General features: G+C 41.3%; 2 protein-coding genes across 13 annotated transcripts in view; one reads left to right on the plus strand and one right to left on the minus strand.

The window, feature by feature from the left end:
• Positions 1-7,725: 7,725 nt before the first annotated feature.
• Positions 7,726-11,378, plus strand: GPR160 (G protein-coupled receptor 160). Of its 4 annotated transcripts, XM_030028480.2 has the most exons (4): positions 7,777-8,234; positions 8,558-8,632; positions 8,701-8,850; positions 9,896-11,378. In XM_030028480.2, the coding sequence occupies exon 4, from the start codon at positions 9,950-9,952 to the stop codon at positions 10,967-10,969; it is 1,020 nt and encodes a 339-aa protein (XP_029884340.1). In that variant the 5' UTR covers positions 7,777-8,234; positions 8,558-8,632; positions 8,701-8,850; positions 9,896-9,949; the 3' UTR covers positions 10,970-11,378. The 4 variants fall into 4 exon arrangements, with proteins under 4 accessions (XP_040982945.1, XP_029884340.1, XP_029884341.1 ...); XM_041127011.1 differs by lacking the exons at positions 7,777-8,234; positions 8,701-8,850 and adding an exon at positions 7,726-7,740; XM_030028481.2 differs by lacking the exon at positions 8,701-8,850.
• Positions 11,379-11,972: 594 nt separating this feature from the next.
• The window catches only part of PHC3 (polyhomeotic homolog 3), a 39,923-nt gene continuing 26,775 nt past the window's right edge, over positions 11,973-25,120 (minus strand). For 5 of the 9 annotated variants that reach the window (XM_030028469.2, XM_041127006.1, XM_041127004.1 and 2 more), the window contains one exon: positions 11,973-20,762. In XM_030028469.2, coding sequence (XP_029884329.1) covers positions 20,608-20,762 — 155 coding nt within the window. In that variant the 3' untranslated portion in view covers positions 11,973-20,607. Of the gene's footprint in view, positions 20,763-24,982; positions 25,084-25,120 lie in introns of all 9 variants that reach the window. The other 4 variants (XR_005933487.1, XR_003925427.2, XR_003925426.2 and 1 more) reach the window with 2 other exon arrangements.

Raw genomic sequence — 25,120 nt, forward strand, 5'->3', positions numbered from 1 at the left:
GTGCCTTCTGCCCACAGGCGTAGCTATTCCTGCCCTAGCTGCTGTGGAAGGGAGGGCTCTATCATTTACTGCTTGGCTGACATTTCATCTGACTACTTCTCATACATTTTGAAGACCAAACCTAGAAATGTTTGAATCATGCAAGTTTGAACAAAATTCTTTATTATGCTATTTCTACCAGAAAGTCTTTTATCAAACATGTTCCAATATCCAAAGCGGTTATGATGCAACTTCTTAGCAGTTTTAATGTAAGATCTACTGCTCAGCATTTAGCATGGAGATTATTGCTAGGGTCATCTTTTCTTTTAAATTAGGCAACTCTTGCTAGGAACTACAGTCTGTTCCGTGGAAGAGTCTCCACCTCCTTGCCAGCACAGCTATGTGATAGATGTATTGACTTTTAAATACAGAAGGGACAGAGAGATCAATTCTGTTAGGGACCTTTAGAGAAGGAGTGGTGATATTTAACTATATTGAACAAGGCTGACCCCCAGCTCACTCCAGAAGATTCCTCAGGCTGCCTAGGTATTTCGTCTCAAAAGAAGGGTTGACTGATTTGATTCTTAACCTCTCTGATCAATCCCTCTCTATAAAATCGGAATAATACAGTAGATCTTTGCCTGCTTTACCACTGTGCTGTAAGGATATATAAACTGGTGTTTGCAAAACACTTAGCTGTAAGACCCAGGACACTGACTTCTAACAAACTTCTACAAGTCATAGGTGCTTAACTGTTGAGCATGATTTGATACTGGTTCTGATCAAATATTTCAAAGGGAGTTAGAGTGGTGTGAAATGGTCCAAGGCTCTGCTGTACGCCAACATGGCACTGTAGCTTTCTCACTTAGAGCCTAAGGAGAAGGACAAAACAATCCTATCAGTGTCAATGAACTGAGACAGAAGCAGCTGCTGAATGTTTTCAATAGACTTCCTGGTAATGGCTGGTACAATTTCATCAGGGCTTCTCATTTTATTTAATAAAACATTGGGTGATTTTTTATTTGTAATACAGCAACAGGTGCAGGAAAACAAAAGGCACATTTCCTGATTGTGTCCACAAAAAGTCCATTACTTACTGGCTGACACAGTAGGCATTCGTTTTGCCATGTGTATTTTTTTTTATGTGAAAATAATGATCACTCAGAAAAATAATTGTTTTATGATAAAAGACTTTTGAGAGAGGAATTAGTAATAGCACTACGCAAATGGTTTCAATGCAAGTTAAAGTAAAGAAAGAGCTAACAGTACTCGGTAAACACTGATCGTGCTTTAGATAAAGGTCAAAATATTCTCTACAGGTGGTAACCGCCATTAATCCTCATCATGTGAAACAGAAACCAAACAGGGCAAAGGCTAAGCTTATGATCCCTGAAAGTACTCTGTAGCCTGGATCCAGTAAAGGATGCAGGTGCTTACGAGACACTCTTGCAGTTTACCTTTACTAGCCAATAAATGAAACACAGAGAGGAGTCTTGAGCGACTCTCACTAGCCTTAGCAGTAAATTCTTTTTTTCTCTTTCTGGCATATGAGTCTTCAACCAATAATTAAGAAAGAATGTTTGTTGGGAATCAGAAGAAATAGTTTTGAATTCTTCATATTTAGGGTGGGATTGAAATCACATTTCCCCCCTTTTTAGCTTCCTTTTAAATGAAAGTGCCACTACAGAATTTGTTTAAAATTGAAGTCTACTGGGAGGTAGCAATATACTAAAAGGTTACAGAAGATTACTATGTCTTGTTGTCTGTGAGCAACATAATGAGTAGGATCATATCTTGCACTCCATGTTGGCTTCAGTCTTAACAATTTTAGTTTCTTGTCACAGTGACCAGCAAGCCATGAGTTGGGCTTTATAAATTACTGGTTCATATAATGTAGTTTTCTGAGCCTTGATCTTCCCATCTTTCTTCTAATTCCCTGAAAAATTCTTTGTGTCAAAGACAAGCCAAAAAAAAAAAAAAAAGACTGCAGTGTCATCGTGAGCACCGGGAAAGGTTACACCTTGTACAGCAAAAGCACGCTGCAGTTACACAAACCAAGGAAACACTACTACTGAAAAATGCATCAAGGCTGGCATCAACTATGTACTGCATTTACTAGATTTTCTCTGAATAAGCAGAGTTAGAATTCTATAACAAGATGCCTTCGAATTAAAATTACTGTGGAAATAATTAGAGTTTCTTCTCAACAAGAACTTCCTAAGAACAAACCTGTTACTTTTAAGATGAGCACCTCAAATGGTTCAAATCAAGATCCAAATGTGCATTGTTTGTGCTTTTAAAAGATTCCTGAAAAGTAAATGAAAACATCTTGTAAATGGGACACTGACCAAGCATTTTCTTCTTTCAAAAATAAAGTTAGTTAAATAGTTCATTAGTTAAATATTTTATTAGTAAAACATTTTTAAAAAAAATTTAAAATCCTCATAAACACCATACTGTTTTTCTGAGACATGCAGCCTTTCAGGAACAGCAACTCCACAACCGCTTGCTCATCAGCCATTGCAAAACTCCAGTTGCTAATCCTGTGCTGACAAGGCATAAAATCTAATAGGGCATTAAACATGCTCTGCTAGGCGACACCCGGTTAAAGGCATATCCAGGAAAGGCTGTATCAGATTGGCACTTATCTCCACGTACAAATACATTCCAGAGACGACATTCTGCACTCACCACGGTCCACTGCCAGCTCTGCTTACGGCTGTTATGTCCATTTTTCTCCAAACCAAGTCACACCCATCTCCTTGCTGCTCAGGATATTGATTTTTCATAACAATTTTTTCAGGAGTTCACTTTTCAGTGTATAGCTTTGCCCCACGTGACATCAAAATGCATAAATATACATGTGATCTCCCTGTCTTGCTCCCACATGGCTTGACGTGTCCAAGAGGTCAACATAAGATGTCTTGAAATGCACAAAGGTGAGGTTTAAATTTTTTCCTTCTGCCCAACTGAATAAAGGGGCAGATGGCAACCAGCTTCTGAAGCACAACACATCCCAGACAGGAAGAACTGGGGAAAAGCAAAGATTCGGTTCTAACTAGATAGGAAGCACACCCTACACTCCTTCACATGATGGTAAAGAAGTTGTGTTCATTATCTACACCTACCCCTGTCTGAAGGAAACCTCCTGGCCCTAAATCAGGCAGCACTGAGGATGAAGTAGAAGCAACATGCAGAAACTCTACTATTCCCCACGGGTCTTTTCTAAGTGACTTCAGAAGGCGCAGTGAACGGTGGGGCTGCAGTGCTGAGCTCCCTCACAGAAGGGAGGAGAGGGTAGAGATCAATCCCTGTTCTGTGAGGACACTAACTTTGTTCAGTCACTCTCTTTCTTTCAGAAACTGATCAAGTTAGATTTGAAATTAGTTTGTTTGGTTTTTTTTTTTTTCTTGTTCCTTTTCCCTTTGTCCTAAAATCCTACCTTTACAGTTAAGTTCCACAACAGAACCCAAAATATGAGCAACCAGCAGCAGGAAACAGTCTTGAAGAAGGAAGGAAGCATCTACGCAAGTATCTTGCGACTCCAGCAGACATAGAAACACAACACGATCATCTGAAGAATACACAGATGGCTTTTGCAAGAGATTTGCTGTACTACTGCAGGTACTCTCCTCCTGGAGGAGGCAGTCTCCTGTCTTATTTTCACACACAGCTGCCTGCGTGCAAATATAAAGTAATTTCTTAAACGTTTCTATAGCTGCACATGAATATAAATGCAGCCTCTTTAATCATTATTTACAGAGTATGGTATTTGTCAAGTACCTGCAAGTTTTCCTGTGAAGTTGCAAATTGAGCCGATGCTAAAGAAGAGCCTGACCTTATTCATGACTGAGTGTAAGCTGCCCATAACACAGTGAGAAGGACCTGCCAACACTAAGCAATGCATTTGATTTCCACAGCATCCCGTCTTGCATCATCATTTCTCTGAAAAACAGGAAGATGTAATGTAGTATTCATGAGCAGAATACAATCACTTGACAGTAATCGGTGAGTAATAAGCAAACTTTCAAACAAGCACCACAGAGGGCCTTGGTGGAGGGAAAGGGAAGCTAAGAAGTAGTCCCAACGTTAACTCAGGATGTAATCCGGGCAGCACAGTGCTCCTGCGGGCCTCGCTGAGGAGCCCGCTCGGAAGGCTCACTGAGCACGGAGCTGACATACTGTGCTGCATACTCTGGAGGTCACACGCTCACTAGGATTTTTATCAGAAGAAAAAAATGTCTGAACTGTCCCCATCCCCTCCTGGTTGCTCATTTCCACCATCCAGGTATCTCCCGGCATAGGCCAGTACAGTAATTTCTACAGTCATAAAGACAGACATGATCAGAAACAAACAAAAACATCAGAAAGATACCATCTAAACAATTCATCAGCTACCACTAGGAAAATAATTTTTGCTGCTTTACTACCCATCTCAGGTATAAACATTTTCTTACCATATTGCAATTTGTGCAACGGTCCTAGTAGAGTACTGTTTGGATAAGTAAATATTGCCAGTGTGAATGCTGCTTGAGATTACATTAAGCTCTCACATTTTTTTGGAACATAATATTGATCACCTTGTTTTTCCACAAAAAAAAAAAAAAAAACCCAAGCTTTTTTTTCCCTGAAGTTATTTAATCCTTGAGATGAACCATGGAAGGAAAAAAAAAAAAGGGGCAAAAATAAAAAGCTCTACTTGCCTCTGAATTTAATTCTAGAGAGGAAGAGGTCCTACCAGCCACTTGATACTTTTGTACACACAGACAGATCAAACACGGATTTACAACCTACCCTGCAAGAAAGATGATAAAAAATGTTTCCCTCCCAACAGACACTAGACATGCTAAAAATGTAGCTGGTCTATGATCAACAAAGGAAGTTTAGACCCAACAAAAGACAGGTTAAACTGAGTAACCTGCAACAAATCCAAAAGCTCCCAAAGGTTTAGCTCCCCTCATTAGGTCCCAGAAATCAGGTGTTCTGCCTAAATTCCTCCAGCGGTCCCACCTGCAGGAAGCATCTAAAAGATGTCATTTATTCCTGCCAGTGCCTCATTTTTGAGAAAGGCAGGACGTTAGATGCTACCTGTTCCCAGATCATCTAGAGACTCACACTAGCAGCTACTGCTCAGTAAACGAGTTTGGACTAGCATCCCATGGAGGCAGAGGAGCGGCAGTACTGGGCTCTGGACTGTTCAGCACAAGGCAGGTGCTGCAGCATCGAACTCACAGGCTTCCAAGCCTTTCATTAGATTTAGCCCTGAATTACCAAAAGCATAAAGGGAAAAAATAAAGATGTGTGGTGGATTAACCCTGGCTGGATGCCAGGTGCCCACCAAAGGCGTTCTATCATCCCCCCCTGAGCTGGACAGGGGAGAGAAAATATAACAAAGGGCTTGTGGGTCGAGACAAGGACAGGAGAGATCACTCAACCAATTACCGTCACGGGCAAAACAGACTCAACTTGGGGAAAATTAACTTAATTTATTGCCAATCAACCAGAGTAGGGTAATGAGAAGTAAAACCAAATCTTAAAACACCTTCCCCCCACCCCTCTCTCCTTCCCAGGCACAGCTTCACTCCCGGATTCTCTACCTACCCCCCCCCAGCAGCGCAGGGTGAGGGGGAATGGGGATTGGGGTCAGTTCATCACACGTTATCTCTGCCGCTTCATCCTCTTCAGGGGCAGGACTCATCACACTCTTCCCCTGCTCCAGCGTGGGTCCCTCCCCCGGGCTGCAGTCCTTCAGGCACAGCCTGCTCCAGCGTGGGTCCCCCGCGGGGTCACGAGTCCTGCCAGCAAACCTGCTCCAGCGCGGGCTTCCCACAGGGTCCCAGCCTCCTTCGGGCATCCCCCTGCTCTGGCGTGAGGTCCTCCCCGGGCTGCAGGTGGAGATCTGCTCCCCCGTGGACCTCCCTGGGCTGCAGGGGGACAGCCTGCCTCACCGTGGTCTTCCCCACGGGCTGCAGGGGAATCTCTGCTCCGGCGCCTGGAGCACCTCCTCCCCCTCCTTCTGCACTGACCTGGGGGTCTGCAGGGTTGTTTCTCTCACATGTTCTCACTACTCTTTCCAGCTGCATTTGTGCAGGTGTTTTTTTTCCCCTTCTTAAATACATTCTCCCAGAGACACTAACCCTGTCACTGATGGGCTCAGCCTTGGCCAGTGGCAGGTCCATCTTGGAGCCAGCTGGTTTTGGCTCTGTCAGACACAGGGGAAGCTTCTAGCAGCTTCTCACAGAAGCCACCCCTGTAACCCCCCCCACTACCAAAACCTTGCCACAGAAGCCCATAAACACATTATGTCATAGTGTTACAGCTATATTGCATACATGCAGCGATCAGGAAACCACTGCTAATTAACTTGAGGAGCACAGCTCAGGTCCCTCAGCAAGCCATTCTTGCAGTGGGATGTGCTCCTATCCCACATGTGTTGGTAGATGGAAATTAAAACAACAAATGGAAAACTAAATCAGTACTTTGATCTGGAAGAGATGAAAAGCTGTTACTGTGAATTTTTAAATTCTATTAAGTAGACTGCTAGAGGATGGCCAAGCCAAAAACCCAACTCATTTAGAAGTTTTTATATATACTTTCAGGATAATCTACTTTAATTCATCATTATCTTAAAACAAATAATGGGTATTCCCTAACCTCTCCCCTAAACTCTTCTTAATTGTTAAGAATCTCTAAAGAGGATAGAATTGAGAGAGCCATTTGTAAAAAATCTTTTTGCCAAGATAACAGTCACAGTAAAATATTCCTTAATATTTACTGTATAGCCCTTTAACTATATCATTACCAGAATGTAGTTGCCAGTTAAATATTAAGTTGCCCTGTGGAAGAGAATAAATATCCAGTATTGAGGGGTTTGTACAATTCCGTGTTGTATTTCAAAACCAGAGGTGTTGTATAAAACCATTACGTGATGTTAAAAATTGGAACTGTGTTGCAAATACACCATTGGCTGACTTCTGCAACACTCAGATCTATTTGATGTCCGAATCCATGGTAAAAGCAGAGAGATACGCTGCAAAAAGGCGGTTTGTCACATCTTTAGAGGCATACTGCGTTCAGTACGGGGCGGGTGACGTGCATGTGGAAGCCCACAAGGCCAGGGCATTTCACGGGCGATCGTGCCCCACGGTGACCCACGCAGTTCCCCACGGAAGGCTCCATGGACGGGGACAGGAGATCCGCTGCCAGGCTGCAGGGACGGCAAACACCCACACAGCACGCACCGAGAGTCCTTCCAGCTGCCAGAGCAGAAAAGAAACAGAATTTCCTTCTTCCGAATTCCGCTGGGTGCTTTCAGGGACACCTCTGGGAGGGGATCAGCATCCCCGCTCCTTGGGACTTAACTCCGGCTGGGTGAAACCGGCGACCAACAGGGCCGAGTCCCAAAGCAAAGCCGACGTGGGTGGGTGAAGACGCGCCGTCGGCGACCATCAGGGTCGAGTCCCAAAGCAAAGCCGACGCGGGTGGGTGAAGACACGCCGTGTGTGAGCACGAGTCTTCGTGGACGAAGCGTCTCCCGGTCGCTGCCACACGCCATCACCATCCAGCCCTGAGGGCCCGGGCTCTCGCCGACACCCGCTGAAGGCCCCTCAGCGCCCCGCCATCGCCCTGCTACCCCTTTTTTTTTTTTTTTTTTTTGCCCCACACACGTCAGACATTTAGAGCAGAAAATGTTTCTCCGCCACGTCTATCATGATTTGGGCGGCCGCAGGAGGGCCGCTCTGCTCTGCCCTCGCCGCTCAGGTAGCGACAGGCGTTCACCTCCCGCGCCCGGAGCCGTTTCACCTCCCTCAGTCACGGCGAGCGTGTGCGGAGGGAGGGATTAAACACATTTAACCCTCTTCCTCAAGGCGGTTTGCGTTTCCCTCGACACCAGCCCCTCGCCGCGGTCCGCGGCACGCCCGCCCGCCGTGAGGAAGGGCCGGGGCTGGGCGGCTGAGGCGCCCCGGGGTCGGCGGGAAACTGCCGGGCGCCGAGCCGCCGGACCGGCCGGGCTCGGCTCGGCCCGGTGAGGGGCGGGAAGGGTAGGGTAGGGTAGGGCAGGGCGGCGAGCCGAGCCGAGCCGAGCCCTTCCCTTCCCCACCCCGCCCGGGTCCCCGTGCGATGCGGAGGGGCGGAGATGGCCGCCGCCTGAGGTGGCCGCGGCGGCGCGGCGCGGAGCGGCGGGGGGGAGGCCGGGGAAGGTTCCCCGCAGCACACGCCGAGGAGGAGCGCGGAGGGGCGGCGAGCCGCAGCAGGTGGGTTCCTGGGGGAGGAGGGGGGACGGCCCGGGCGGGAACGCAGGGCGGGAGCCAGCTCCCAGCCCGGGCTTCGCCTCAGAGTCGTCGCGTCCCGTCACCGCCAGCACCCCCCCCCCGCGCCTCCCTGCGGCCACCGCCGCCTCCCTCAGCCCGGCGGGGGACCGGAGCGCTGCAGGGAAGAAGAGAAACCCCCCGGAGGTGGGGAGGACCGGGGTGGAGGAGCACTCCTCGGGGACGAGGGACGTGGAGGTCCTGAGGGCCCCCGGGGAAAGCCTGTGCGGGGGGGGGGCGGCGGACACCAGTCCCCTGCGTGCCCGCAGGATGAGCGCTGTTCCCGCCTCTGCTGCCCTGCCCCGGCCTCGGCACAGGAGAGGAAAGGCCTAACGTGCGTACAGGTGAGTTCGCCTTGCAGTCACACAGACGGAGCGGTCGCTCACGTAGCGTGACCCGGTTTTGCGTGCAGGTTTCCTCCGTTCTGCGCGCGCAAGTGCAGCATCCAGCAGATGAAGACAAAAGACACACGGAAGGCTGTTCGGAGTTGTACGGTAAAACGTGTTGCGTTTCAGAGGATGACATGTACTCGTGCGGATGAAGAGTGAAGCGGCAAGCCCAGGTAGGCTCGTAACCGAGTTCAGCAGATACGTCTCCACTTGTACCGCCGAGTACTTCTGGTTGTTCCTAGTCTGCTTTTCAGGAGACACTAACTCAAATGTTCACTAACTCTGGCAAGCTGGTAATAAAATGTAGGCATCTATTTAGATACAAGTGAATCACTGTTAACAGAGATCCGAAGCAGCAGTTCTTTTTTACAGCTGCCTTGCTTCTCAGCTTTTCTCTGCTGTTGCTGAGAATGCTGACACCGTCCTGCTTCTTCAGGGAAGAGAGAAGAAAGCACGTACAACTTTGTCTGATACGTCTTGCTGACATACACGAAGCCATCCTGTGTTCCTTTTCCTTAGGAATTAACACAGAAAAGAGCTATCCTAAGGAAACTTACACAAGTCCAAGGGGAAAAACCAGCTGTTCTGAGCTGTCTATCATTGTAGTACTTACATTGCTGAAGGATGAACAAAAAAGCCCGATCAGCTAATGAAACCTGTGTGCTTTCTATTGCCTCAGAGTTCCAGGATTTTAGCACTGAAAAAGCATGAGTTGGGTTGATGCTTTTTCTGCTTTCAGGATATTTCTGCAGTCTCAATTCCACATAGATTCTATGAGCATAATGAACTGTAAGGCCATGCTGTAACATCTCCTGTGTCTTGTATGATTTCTGTCCTATGTGGTTGTCTAATTTCTTCAAAATATGTAGAGGCTCTGAAACATCCATCCCTCTGCCCAGCTGGACAGAAAGACCCCCATGCTTTCTAAGGGAAAGGAACGCAGTCAGCCTTATTTCCTAAACCCTTCCTTAGGACAGTAGCTAGAAAAGTACCTTATAAGGTCTATGTTGACCTTTAAACTCTCAAGAATGTAATTCAAAGAACATAAAATTTAGGCACTTCTGGACAATTTAATGATGTGTTAGTGAAGCTATTTAGTCTTAATTAAGGAGCCTGGAAAAATCAGATCTAAATTTGGTAGCTGCTGTGATGGAGAATTCACTAATTAGTAGAGGTACGCAGAAATAAATTTTTACAAACTTTTTTTTTTCTTTTCAGAGATGAAGCACTGTGCCCAGCGATACTGATTTTGCTGGTTGTCACCATTGGAGGATGGCTGCCATACTCTGTGAAAATTGTTCTGGTCAGTACCACTACACCCAGGTCAACCAACCTCTTGAAATCAGCTGCATGTTGCTCCTGATTATGCTCGGAAAAGCGTTCCTTGATTTCTTCATGTTGCAAGTTAAGCAAAAAAACGTGAAAGTTAGTTTTATGGGATACTTCTGTGTTTCGCTGGCACTTCTTGATTTCACACTGCTGATGAGTATATCCTTCATTTTCTATTTTGAGGACTTTGCACTCTGGGGTCTGCGATTTACAAAGTACCACATTTGCCTGTTCACGCAGATTATTTCTCTTACCTATGGTATTTTGCATTACCCGGTGTATCTTGTGGCTGGTCTGGATTATTACATGACTATAGCACAAACCTCTCAATTTCCTAGAAGAGGTCAAAGATTACTTTATGTATTTGCTGTGGCTGTTATATGGATTTCAGGGTTTTTTTGTATTCTGAAAGTTCCCGCTACCTATGAAGAACTAGAAATTCAGAACCGTTTTTCTCCTTATCAGTGTCCTCTCTATGCCAGCGTGCAGAGCTACTCGGTCTCGTGTGCCATGGTGCTGCTCATAGGCACAGCTCTCCTGGCTTGTCGGAAGGAGCTTATAGCCATGCTGCTGTCTGTCAGGGTGGTTTCCTTTGCCGATCAGCCTGTTCTGATGTTCTCCTATGTGTCCAACAACAACAGCACTTGCTTTAAGTGGCAGCTCCTGACCAGACTCCTCCTCTGTTTTCTTGGCACTTGGGCACCTTTTGTTCTTCTTCAAATTATCATTTTGTTTGTTGGTGCTCAGATTCCAGCCTACATGGAGATGAACGTCCCCTGGCTGTACTTCATCAACAGCTTTCTCATTGCGGTAGCATACTGGTGTCGATGCCACGATGTTGAATTGACAGAGGAGATGTGGTCTACAGATCCATTTGTCAGCTGGAAATTCTGCTTTATGCCATTTAACAATGAAAACACAGAGCCAGCTGATAAACCAGGCACAGTAATTGTAATCTGTTAATGAGCTGCTGACTGAAAAAGACTGCAAATAAGTGCTGTGCGACAGAAGTGTGTACTCTGACGTTCTGTGACCATGTCCTTACAGATAATACAAGGAAACATCTCAAGGAAATACAAGGAAAAGAGCTACAACCCATGGAAAAAAGTCCAGCGTCCACCAATATTGTAATGAATATTGCACCAGCCTGTGGGACACTGTGCACTTCCACACCGGGTTCCAGTGGGCAGTAAGCACCTGCCAGTTCAGAGAATTTAACTTGAAAGTACGGGTTTAAGAAAAGACCACTACTTCCAAAATCAAGTTTTCAGTTAAACCTTATGTTTATTACTCGAATTTTACACTTGCTTTAAATGGAAATGATCTCAGGTTTTATAGTACAAAATGCAATAAAGTCTTTTTCAAAGCTGGAGCCTTTTTATCAGTTATGTACATGTGTTAAACTACTGTCAAAGGTTCAAAAAACTTCTGCAATTTTTTGAAGTGTATTTTCTTGTTAAAGTGTGACATCTTGTCAGTTTGATTTAAGTTAAGGGTTGTTTGTTTAATGAGAAATGAATTGGTTTAGTTAATGTAAAACTACAACTCCTACAGAAATATAAACTTTGTTTACATAGTACAAAAATAGTGCAAGATGTGCAACTTCCACAGCTACAGGAAAGGTGGTGATGTCTCATTATTTCTTTGCTACTGCTCCTCTAATGTATATATGTACATATTAAAAATTAAATAATTACAGTCAGAGCAATAAGCAGCAAGGTCGGTTGCTATACATAAATACATGCCCAAAGTCAAAGAATGGCTTAAATTAAAACATAATTTATTTTGAAGCCAAAATGACTTTAAAATTAAAATAGTTAAACTTGAAGTGGGACTGCTTCAGTAGGGGAAGAATTAGTCAGGCTTCTAGTGAAAATACTCTCTTAATTTTCAAATTCTTACAGTTTTATGAAGGTCTTGCTTTAATTTTGTAGAAGAGAAATAAATGATACACAACCAAAGCAGACAAATGGAAGTAGCATTTATTTCTGAAGCACTGAACTCACAATACAATGTTGTATTGAAATAGAAACTCTATAAGTAAATGATGCTGTAGGTTGGTTAATCATTCACCCAGACCTACAGGGAACAATGATACCACACAAGAATACTCATTAAGAAAAATCTGCAGATAACAAAAGGTGCAATTACAAGCAAGTTTAAGCAGCATAGTATAAGGTGCTTTGTTTCAGCATTTGTATGATGAATTTACCCATTAACAGACAGATTAAAGAAATTTCACTTCTACAGATTGTAACAAATGAGAGAATCTAAAATTCATTCACATGCTAGTTGGTAATAGGAAAGTGCTTTTTAAAAAAAATTATTCACAAAGTGAAGATCATATTTTTACATAGTTCCCTGTGTGCTCTTCAATTGTAAAATTTAATTATGGGGTTATAATTTACATTATATATCAATTATAGACATAGATTTAATTGCAGAATTTAATCCTACATGGGTTAAAATTTCTTATAAAAGAATATTCCAGTATATTACTCCGCAAGAATACACAATCACATCTCAATCATATATTAATCTTATATTTCTGCAATATACCAAAGTCCAATTATCATTCTGATTTATTACTTCACCCACAGTCTGTGGTAAACTTCTTTGAGGTTTCAGTGATGTAATCAAAAGGACATGAGCATTTTTAAGCAGTAGAAAATGGTTTGGGGAAAAAATCTGTTAAAAAGGCCATCAAAAGGACAGTAAATGATCAAAAACTGAATTTTAAAACTAGTGCAATAAGAGGAGGCAATGCTTAGCAACATAGTTTGAAGTGTTTGGCACCACAAATTATTTCATCTTTTATGCTGGAAAACGTATTTGGAGGAAATTCTATTTCTGTGTTAAAAGCAGGGAAGCACGTACAATATTAATGTGAAAAACAATCTTAAGCAATCACTCCCTGCCCTCTCAAATTGTAATTGCTGTTACTTAGCACTTGAGATGCTATAGGATAAACCATGTCTAAACACAGTTTTTTGACACAGCATTTCTTCAGGTTTTATATAAACTGGATACCCACTGAAATGGGGTTGACAAAATATTTACAAAACCTAATTCCATTTAAAAACCAGCAAATATCTCAAATATAGTAATGCACCAGGCATTTCAGAAGATCATGAAATAACTAATCCCTACAGACTCAGCAGGCGAGGGAAAATTCCTAATTTAAAATTCATTTAACACCAGATGAAGGCAAAGTTATTTTCAGGAACATACATTTCAGATGCTTCTGTTCTGTGTGGTTGGTCTCACCCTTCTGATTCATTAATGTCTACAAAACCAGAACTGCAAGAAGTTGGGTAAGGCTGCTGCTGTGTTTTATTTATCAGTGTGGTTCAGCTTCTCAACCCATAATTAAAGTTTACACAACCCCACCTGCCCTGACATGGCAGAATTCCCATAGTTGCTGCAGTGCTTCTAAAGCTGTTTTAAGTTTTTAAAATTTTATTTTTTACAGGGAAGCCACAACGTGCAGCCAAAGCAAATATTAATGTACTGATGTTACATCACTGTATTACTATCAAATTCGTTCTTCCGTACTCTTTGGGGAAAAGAGCCAAAGAGCATCAGCCTTCAGGCTGTCACTACAGCCACGGAGTAGGTAATAGTGGCACCGCAGGTCTCCACATGGCATCCAACTGTGGCGTCTGAGCCTGCTGTGTAACTATTTTAAAGTACATTAATGGTAGCTCTCTTTGTAAGCCCACTTTTATCCTTGACTTTTTATGGAGGGAGATACCAGTTGTAATCTTCATCCTATGACACTCCTAACAACTAAGTCTCTTCCTCTGTGTGTTTTCTTTTATCTGGTGCTTCTGGGAAGTCCTAAAGCTGACCCTTGAGTCCAGCCATATCACCATAAACCATTACTCTGTACAACAAGATTACAGTTTCACTGCCAGACAGAAAGAGGAGAGAAGCTATGCTAGGAAGGTGCCCATATCTGAAACGGTAAGAACTACAGACAACTCTGTACATTACTTCTTGTGCTGTGCCAGCAACTAATGGCCTTACACCATTCAAATACTTTACAGTCTTTAATTCTTATAGGATTATTTGATATTAATGGTAACAGCGGCTAAAGTGTTAACCCTTTATGAGAAACTTCTGTACTTTCCTCATATAAAGAATCCCTTAAAAATCAACATTGGTTTTAATGAGATATTCTATGTATTTTCAACTCTAAATAGAAGTATTTGGCACTCATTAATAAAACCCTTCATTCTTTACACACATCTTTCCTGATCAGTACTGGTTTGCTAACACTGTAACACAAAGATTACTTAAAAAGGAAGTTGGGTGTGCAGAATATCTCGTGGTTCTTTCACACCGACTTTGCAAAAAGCTGCCAGAGGATGGCAACATCCTGGCTGCCAGTACACTGGCCAGGTAGTGGAGGACAACATGAGTCTTCCCACCAGACTTCACCTGCAAAGCAGATATGCCTCATGAGTAAATTATATTTGTGCTTCTAGCCTAATCCCATAATCAGCAAGGATACCCTGATTTAGTACCTATGAACAACACTATAAGCCTTCCAACAATCCCGCGTAACAACACAGTGCTTTTCACACACAATTAAAATGTTCCTTAAGTGTTATGTATTGCACTTAAAACGATTTTTATGATCACTGTTTTAAGAATGCACAATTGTGCTCAAATTATAATTCTTTCTAGATGGAAAAAATCTCTTTAGATCTCCTTTTTCTAGCTCCTTACTGTACACAGTCATTTTGGATAATTCAGCAGGAAGCTAATACCTGCTGGAAGTTTAAGAGTTTTTAACCTGAAATCTGTTCACATCCGTCACGCTCCCAGAACCGTGCTTCGGAAAAGTTAGATCAATGGTTACAAAATCTAGACTATCAGCTTACTACATACCTTCAGTTACAAGCATATTCACATCTTTGAATTTTGTTTTTTCCTTCCACTTAGCTATAAGAGATCAGTAAATAATACACACAACCTTCAAGTGAATGAGCAGGTGTGTATAAGTTTTAACATAGAGGTTACACAAACCTACGCAGCAGCTTAGGATGGGGGTCTTGAATACATGTGGAAATGCTGAGCATGAGACTCAGGACACAAAATGCTCCAGCCAACACAGCTGACACCCAACAGGGCAAAAAGCACATTTAGAAATCTATATGGAAAAGGAAACGGCACTTGATAGACCTCCTCCGAAGTTATGAAGATGCTAAAAACAAATCAGGCTGATTCATATGGATTAGGGTAACATGTGCTAACTGCTTTTGTAATCAGCCTACGTCCCAGGCTCTGACTGCAGGGTACAGGCTGTCCATCAGCTCAGACTACATTAGGGACAGCTTTTTGAAAAAGTAGACACAGCATCTACACAGCAGGCACTTATCTGTACATCTCTTTTTTAAATGCCACTATCTGCAAAGCCATCCAGTGGATGTAACTACAGAGAAGCGATAGGGTCTAAATAAATTCTCATGAATAAAGGCAAATCCCTTTAAAATGAACTTAATTTAGGCTTAGTTTAAATGAACTAAGCATTAAATGAATTTAAATTTCTTTCTCCTCACAATATTTCCTGTCTGAAACTACAGCTCACTGTGCAAGAGTGACTTAAAAATTAATTCACTATGAGCAATTATTAACACCTTACACTGAAATTATGCATTTATAGCTCTGTTCATTCCTGTTCCACTCAGCACACAACAGAAACAGTATATTTAAACCAAAATACTTTAAAATGTTAGCTGCTCTCCATCTCTAATAAAGTAATTTGGGTAAATGTTAAAAAAAAGTATCCTAGATTGACTCTTTTGCAGAGTCATTATCTGCAGCCTAGAACAACTGATGAGTAAAAGTCTGGTTAATGAGTGACAACTGTATATCTAAAGATATGCTAACAGGACATCTCTATGCAATACTGGTAAGAAAATAACCCTGCAAGCTTTTATACACATGCTTAATTTTAATATGAATAGTCTCAACAGAATCAGAAGTACTCATCTTATAAATTATGTGGATGTCTAATTATTCACAAAACCAGGACTCAATACAGCTGTCATCAAATTCTCTGATCACTTAGAGGTATACATTTGTCAATGTGTAAGAAATTTCTTAAGCTATTGAGCTGTAAGTTTCTGCATTGATATTGTGATATTAAAATGAGAATAGTCATCTGGAATAGGCATTAGTTTTAACTGGTATGCCAGACAGAGACACACTACACCCAGCAAAGTCTCACTACATAAACTTCCATTCAAACTACAGTTAAGAAATGGTTTTATACCTGAACATTTTCTTACAGCTAAGATCAAGATAAGGAAGTGATGCAACAGCTATCGTAAACCTGCTCAAATATGTGTTTTATCCCTTTCCTTTCCTCTTGCTGCCACATCTGCAGTTACGATGGACTCCATCTGTTCTATCCAGAAGGCTGGATTCCCACTTGTGATTTGTCCAAAAAGAAGTTAAGGGGAAAACCCCTGCTTTCACAGGAAAGAAATGAGGAAATGGATGCTTGCAGGGCATAAACCTTCTATTTGAGATATCTCATTGACACAAATATAGCAAAGGTTTTACCCCCCATCAAGAACTTCATTTCTGGAAAAAAATATGATGGATTAATGGGTAAATAATGGATTTACCATGCAGTCTGTTTAAAAACCCTTCAAATATTCTCTGGTGATCCAAGACAACTAGCAGTTTAACTTGACAAGATGGTTATTGTCTATTTTCTACATAAGCAAGGTGATAAAGTCTTACAAGTGTGCGAAATGTGAGGCAGTATGGGCTGGCTAGGTGAAGTTAGCAATTCATTGGCAATGCTTGTTTTTGAACAAGGAGCAGCCTCGAGCTTCCAGAGCACTTTAGTGAGTGGAGATGGCCAGGCTTCCTTGCTGGAGTTCTCTGTTTCTGCCGCAAAGCAGGGTTGCCGAGTGATAGGAGCCAGATTAAGCAGGGGAGTCTGCATACCCATTTTGATCGTTCAGGTGCATTTCTTTAAAACCCCAAATAAATTCTGAAGCTGAGTAATAGTTGTAATTCTATTGGAAGAAATCTTGACAGTCACCTTCAGCCCATTGCTCAGCAAAAGGGTTTTGCCCTGAGGTAATGCGGCAGTTTGCATTAAGGAGTAGGGTAGGATGGAGACTAGTGGAGAAAAAGGAAGGGAAAAAGCCATCCAACATATCTCCCTTTTGAGCTAAGATCCCATGGCATCCTCTATTCCTTTCTATAGGAATTGAAATATTGCAGGGATTACCATGAGATGTAGCCCACAACAGCAGCAGTCTGAATACAGAAAACAAAACTCCAGGAAATAAAGCTAATGAAAAGGATTTCTTGTACACACATTGAGTGAGAGCAAGTGTGAAAAAATAGTCAATTAAAATCTGCAATAGTTTCTCTTTTGCAGGAGGGTCTAGCTGAATTTGTGGGGAAAGCTATGGGAAATGGTAGTATGATCCTGGGAAAACCTCACCGATCTGAACAGAAAAAAGCAACTGGTATGTAAAATGGTTCTGGAGGAATATTACTCTACATATTATACTGCTTTTTGAGTAAATTCAAAAGCTTCTGAAGTAGACTTCAGTTGCACTTGGAAGTTTTCCAGCCTACTTTCACATACAGGTGTGATTTTTTTTAAAACTGATTTTATTGACACAGCTATACTGGCAAACACCCCAATACATGTGCACTTCTATCAGTATAGGTTAGTATAGCTGTGTCTGCTTTTAAGTTCCTGCTTAATGCCAAAATCAGTGAAGGAGAAAAAACTTTCAATCTGCATAAGGCCCACATTCTTAGTTGCTGCTTTCATGAATGTTTAAAGCATAACTCACTATCTGTGGCTCTCCCAAAACCACAGAAAACGTAGTGTACCAGAACAACCAGAACAGACGTGCATTAATCAGGTCTACTCTGCGCTCCTGGCATCTGTCAGTGATTATGTCCGAGTCCTATATAAACACTAGCTGTAGAAGGTCTTCTGAAAGCTGTCTAACAAAGCAAAATTAAAACGGCCGTGAAATTCTCGTGCATGTAACACTACTGTGATTAACTGCAGGTCTAATAAGACTCCTAAGTCCACGTTTTCAAATATGCCTTAAGCCATTATCAAATCACATTTACGTATAGCTACTTTTTACATTGCCAAAGAACAGTACAATCAGAAGACAGATTAAAAATTAGCCAGTGAAATTTTCGTATAAAAATAATAGAACTTTAAGACAAAAGCCAAAGGATAAATATCTAAGATATCTTTAGTCTTCAATTAGCTCATCAAAACAGAACGTACTCTTTAGAACATATGTTACAGATATGCTACACGGTGTATCTTACAGAAATACTACAAATGGGAACATACTGTCTCCATCATTTGAATATCTTTCAAATTAACATTGCCAAACTTTGAACCTTCAACTAAGAAGTTTATTTTACAACAGTAACTGAAGACAGAAAAAACCAATTAGAAAGTGCTTAGCAACTTCCCTCCAAAATGAACCCAGACATCAATTAATTCTCTAAAGCCTTTGGTGCCATTTGGATAAGGGCTCTCACCACATGCTAGCACATAACAGCAATGGGTTGTCCTAACTTGGAGCTTCAGTGGTTAATAAAAATATTAATAACATCTGCTATTAGTAAGCTCAAACAGTTGTAATTAAAAACAATGATTCTAATGTTGATCTCTGGAAGATAATGGTAGAAAGTCAGTTAGTAGAAACAAAGCAATAGTCTAATTAAAGGAAAATGAAGCACAGATTTTTCTGTAATCCCAATTTACTCTTTAAGGTCATCAGTTAAATAATGTACATATTTATCTACCTGTCATAAACCTTCCTTTCAGCCAGTGTATGTGCATTGACTCCTTTTGATCTAGGTCAGCAGTTCTCAAACTTGAGATCAGTTCCTCTTCTTTTCAGAAATACTTTACAGTCCCCCTGGGTATCTCCCTACACAATCATATATTATGCATTAATTTGCATAAAATACAAAATACATTATTTGCAGACACATACACATAATTAATTCAAATATACACAACGACTGTATCGGCACACGTGCCCTTCTTTCCCTATACAAGAACTTAGGGACCTAGGTCTGTACATAAGGGGAGTGGAGCTGCAAAGGGAAGGAATAGACGGTACGAAATACATCCATGAACATCCATACACAGGTGATGGGGAAGCAAAGGCTGAGAAGGCGCTGCTGCCTCAGAGCCCAAGCAGCTTCTGACAGTGTCAGTAACTGGGGAAACTCATACTTGTTCTGCACAGAGTGCAAGTGAGGGAAGACGGAGGGAGACACTAAAATCCCACCGCCTGGGTCTGCAGGATGCAAGTCAGTATCTCCTGCCAGAGGGACAAAGCGGAACCCCTGGAGATTTCTCCCAGAGTTGCCTACTGGTGGCACTCCTCCTGCTGACCTGCAGCTCCAGGCTCCCTCATCGCAGCAGCAGCCACTCCTATACCGAGCTCCGAAGGGACCTCATCGAGCAACTCACCGTGCTCCTTCCTCAGACTACTGCAAGCCCAGCTCATGCTAGCCAGTGGACAAATAAAAGGTGCTTGGAAGCTTCCAGTGAGGCAATGGGAATGTACTACAGGGAAAGACAAGTTAGAAGAGGTATCAAGAAAAAGAGCATCTGAGCTATGCTATCCCTTTTCCACCTCCAGTCTTTAAAGTACACTTGTCTTCACATGAGCTAGTTCTGGCTGCAGTTTTCAGCCCCTCACGCCTAGGAATTCAGGAACCTGAACCCTGAGTGTTCTCATGCCTCCTCAGGATCCACTCTCAACCCCCATTTGAGAACTGCTGGTCTAGTTTAACTAGCAGCATGCAAAACTACAAACCTAACAACTTAATGCCCTCTTAGTGCATAGCAGCATACAAAGAGTAAAGTAACATGTGCTTCAGTTACCTCTGGCAAGAGTGTCATGCCATTGCATTTCAGTAGCCTGATGACAAGGGTTTTGATGAGACGTCTACATGGTTTATAGTATTTCCAGACTTCAGGAAAATACTACAGTGGCAGAGATGAGGCTAATAAGCCTACACAAGGAAAACTGGCTGCCAACCTACCCCTTACAAACAATTTGCTCAAGACTAATTTTGAAAATCAGAGAGCACAACTAAATGCATAGCATTTTACTGTTATTAGTGCTTCCACAGGGTCTGTGGACACTTCTGTTATTTCAGTCCAAAAACTGCTGTGTATGTGGGAAAAAATCTTTTAGAATACAGCAACACAATTGAAATGGTATTTAGATTGGGGTGGGTGCTGGGGTGTTAATCTTAAACTTACAAGATAAGGTCACGTTGGGGAATATTTAACCTATCACAGCATATTTCACTTCATGTTCTTCCATGAACTCCCACTTCAACTCTAAGTATTACTCAGGCTTTACCATGAATCTATTAATCGTTGGAAACTACAGAAGACTACCTGGTATAATCAAAGGAACATTTTTAAGTCTTTATGTGGGGAAACCCCCATATATTTAACAAAACATCACAGTAACACTCATGCCACAGTGAAGGTGTTGGCATATTACTGTCGGTTCTGTCACTGAGAAACTTGTTTAAACCTTCATGTTCACCCCCTACGACTCTTTCAATGAATTGATACGTGCACAGATTTTCAATGCAGGTCCAAGCTTAATATTCATTGCACTCATAAGGTGATCCTCCTTCAACAAGAGGAGAGCTTGTCCATCAATTTCTTGTGCTCTGAATTCATCCGCAATATCTTGACAACCTACAAGGCAACAGAAAAAAGAATTACTGGGGTAGAAATGTGCACTCTGAGATGCAATGACTGTCCACGCTAGAGCTTTCCAGCTACACAATTTCCAATGCTCATTCCTTTAGCTTGTAGAACCTAAGGTATATGCAAGAGTTCAGTATTACAATGGGAACTTCCAGGATAATCTGAAAGTAATTTTTACTACAGCCTCTAATTACACTGTAATTATTGGAGCATTACTCATTGGAAATTTCAAGTCCTAGCAAATAAAGCTTTCTCAATTCATTAAGAGGAACAATCGCCATGATCTGACAATTGGAAGAGACTAGCAAAATACCACCAAAATAGCAATCAAGTAAGAGCATAATTCAAGTGGGTTCTTTCCAGCAATAAAAAGATATGCATACTCTACTGCTATGTACAACTCAAAGAGAAAATTAACATAGGTACAATTTCCAAAAGGTGTTGATTCCACCCGTATGTTACCACCACTGGGTTAAGTAAACAGAATTTTCATTTATGGGCTTTAGCATATACTGTCTCACAAAGACATTTATCATCAGTTACCTGAGTGAATATTCTATACGCAGCAGTAACTCACTTCACAAGTGCAACTTTAAACTAGTTGGGTTGTTTTTAAAATGATGAACTTTTTCTGAACATGAAATAACATGGTCTCAGGTTACTGAGGCCTACAATGTTAGAAAAAGGACTCTTCATGGGTCGGACTGTCCCAAGTAACTGAGGGCCCCTCTCCACTGAAGAGCACTGTGGAAACAAAAGGTCCCTCAAAAGATGTTCTGGACATCTGTTAAGCAGAAACAGCCAGTTACGCCTGGCTGTATGGCAGCTCTGCTGTATGGACAAAGGTCTTCTAACAATGGCAATAACAGCACTCATTGTCAGTTGTTTATTTGAAACTTCTTTCCCCATAACCACTTTCTTTTTTTCATATATTTATATTCTCAATCCAGTGGTCTCTCCATCTGTCTCAGAGCCTTTCAGACACATTTTAATTTGTGCTCCACCTTCCATTCCTGCTTTCAATTATTCCTCAGCAAAGCCTGTTTTTTGGCATTTTTGTATTTTCCCGTTCTAAAAGTATACTATTACAGAGATACGAACACATTGTGAAAAACTCCTTTTCCACCCCAGATGAAGAGCAATTCACTAATTTCATGTCCTCTTATGTGTTCAGATTTAAATTCTATAAAGAATAGATACACATTTGTAAATCCATCAGAAAATTAGAGTAAGAGAAAAATAGAAAGGAAATGTGGAAGAAAGTATTGACATCCAAACCTTAATTTGTTTGGATTATTACTGTGCAGTGGTCATAACATTCAAGGTTGGAAAAGGTTAGCTTTTCACAAAGAATAAAGCATGATTGTTTTTCCTTAATGATTTGTTAAGCAGACTTCATGCAACAATTAGCTGCCACTTTATTAAGGAAAGGGAAAAATTAAAAGATATTTTGAAAAGAGAAAGGTCTTATTATGGAATTTTATTGTAGCCTCTGGCTACACCTCTGAACCTCTGCAGTTTAGGTTACAACTGTATAAACTACAATCCCAAAAGTAAAACAGTTATTCTGTAGCAGTTGGCTAACTTTTACTCAGAACTAAGGACTATTTTCCATAGCATTTAAAACAACGCAGCTTTAATACATGATAAACACCCAGTTCTTGGGCATTATTTATTGTAACAAGAAATTAGAATGGTATCTTTTGGAGAAAAAAAAAAAAAACCAACAAATTAGTTTGTCAAAACCAGTATTTATATCGCCACTAAAGCCATTAAAATGTTTTAGGGCTTGCATGTATTCCATAACATTTACTTTTAATATTTCTGGTACAGTGATGCACTAGCGCAGTGCATCAATAAGAGAACATTCTTCAAGAGCCCAGAGCTGTCAGAGGGCGCCTGGGATGGTGCTGCCAATTCCAGCTACCAAGTGAAGATAATGCTGCCAGTAAGATGAAGAAAAATCTTAGGACAACTGACCATTCTCAGGAGGATTTAACAGCTCTATCATCATCATAAAGGTTCTCATTTATGTGTTGACAACAGACAAAACATCTGTAAGCCAAGTGCTAAGTATTTCTGTGAAAGGTGTCACTGTATGTCTGACTTGAGACCTGAACGCGGTGATTGTCAGACCACAGCATTTACAAAGAATCTGAGAGATCAAGAGAAGTTTTTACATGTAGGAATAAAAGCAGTCCTATTAAAATAGATAATTGGTTGTTGTTGCAGGTTTTTTTCTTTAAGCAGGATACGAAGCATTTCCATGCAACTTTTCCTAAAATACCTTTTCTCAAAGTCATTTCAGAAAAGCAAAGGATGAAAGTTGATGTATTTCAGTTCCCCCAGTCAAGCACATTTAGGTATTCTTAAGCACTTTCGCAATAGGTTGTTGTGCAATAACTTAGCTGAAAAAAGGATGGGATGTGGGTGAAAGACCATTAATCTTGCAACTGAAGAAAGAAAGAAGGAACAACTCTGCTGGGGCTTCAACTGTTGCTCTTTGCCCCAGAAGAAGAAAGTAACAGTACAACTGTCCTACAATCTTTATTTCTCCAAAAGACTCCAGAGCAATCGGAAAACCTCACAAGGACACGACTCCGCAGTTACATCTCAGCTACAGACTCTACGGAGGAAGCTGTAAATCAGAACAGATGTCCCTAATGTTTATGAAAAGCTGACAAATCACCGTCTCCCACAACACGGCAGATGGTCTGCATGGACTGCACCAAGTATATATTGCAAAATAGTATAGTGAAAGTCAATTATATTATTTCTTGCATTATTCAACTCTGACAGCATTGAAAAAATATTTTTTCAAGAGAGTGGCTTGAGAATATATTGAACAGAATAAACCCCAAAATTGCCAAAAAACATGAATGTAGCTATGTAACAATAAAAATTCTGGCAGACTGTGAATATAATTTTAAATACCTATTGAACTTCTTTAAAAAAAGTATTTGAGAAACTAGGCCTTAATATGGATGGGAATGAGTAATTATAATAATTTTTCATTAAATACAGAAAAATATAAAGTTTGCTTAAAATCAAAGATTACCTTGTTCATAGAACACAAAAAACCCCAGATCCAGCAGCTGGTGAAACATTCTACAAGGAATGGGTTCAAAATGGAAACCACATGTTAAGAATAATATTTTTGTTTTCATACTTGCAAGGGAATCGTGTTTATGTGGTACTTTAAGTTTTCTAGAAAGGAACTATCATTTATTCTTTTGCAGAACCTGGCATCAGGAAGTTATTGAGTTAACTAGAGCCTCAGATCTATAAAAATAGTAACTAAAACCAGCAGTGATACAGTCATACTCCAGTAACACAGCTAAAGTACAGAAATATGAATGACCATGTCTTAAATCTAAGGAGCTTTGCTTGTTTTTACAGACATCACTACAGGTTCCCAGAAGCATATAGTGTAACTTACTTGCAATTTATAAACCAGCAGAAGAAAGGTACTGCAAGGATGACCTCTGCTGATTTAAGACATCCCTTACTCAATTCTTTACCTGACCTACTTTATAAAAGATTAACTGTCAAAACCCATGTGTGTGACTTAGCAATGAAGATGCATTCCTTACAGGTTATTAACCTAATGGGATACACAGAAAAATGATTTAGCATTTCTAAACTAGAAAATTAGGAACAAACTTAACCTGGGTTTCAATGTTTTGACATGAGTTACATGGGTAAGGAACAAAAATTTTTGTATGACTGCTATTACGGAGACCTACCTTGTTACCTGGAAGGATTACAGTATCTGATCAGACAGAATGGCATCCTTGGGAGAAAGAGGGGAGTGAAACTTTACAGCTTATGATAGTTAGGAAATTATAAATAAATGCCAAATAACCTGAAGATGATATAAATGTAACTGTGAATACTGAGCTAGAAAAAAAGGTTTGTGAATAAGTAGAAACATTATTTTTTTCTGAGAACAGACTGTGTCTACCAGTATGCAGAAGTTCTCTGCATTTCAGTTACTGAGCAAAACTATGCAAAACAAAATTTAGCCTTATAGAAGAAATTTGTTTATTCTTTTTTAATGACATATCATGACAGGTCTTTCAAATTTTTCAGTTGTATAAAGGAAAATAACTCCCTTCTTGCTTCTTCTACTGAATAAGCAGCAAGTAAGGAGGGAAGAGAAGAAAGAAATGGAAAGGGGAGGAAGTGTGTCTGATCTCTCTACTGACCTCTTGAGAGAAATCAGACTGAAGGGAGGAACAGCTCTAATCTCCATCAGTTGGGGTGCAACAGCAGAAGTGGGACTAGTTCTATCAACATGGGATTTGTGCTGAAGGAACAAGCAAGAGGAAAGAAATCACATTCCA

Source organism: Aquila chrysaetos, chromosome 10 (genome assembly GCF_900496995.4).
Source record: "Aquila chrysaetos chrysaetos chromosome 10, bAquChr1.4, whole genome shotgun sequence".
NCBI lineage: Eukaryota > Metazoa > Chordata > Aves > Accipitriformes > Accipitridae > Aquila > Aquila chrysaetos.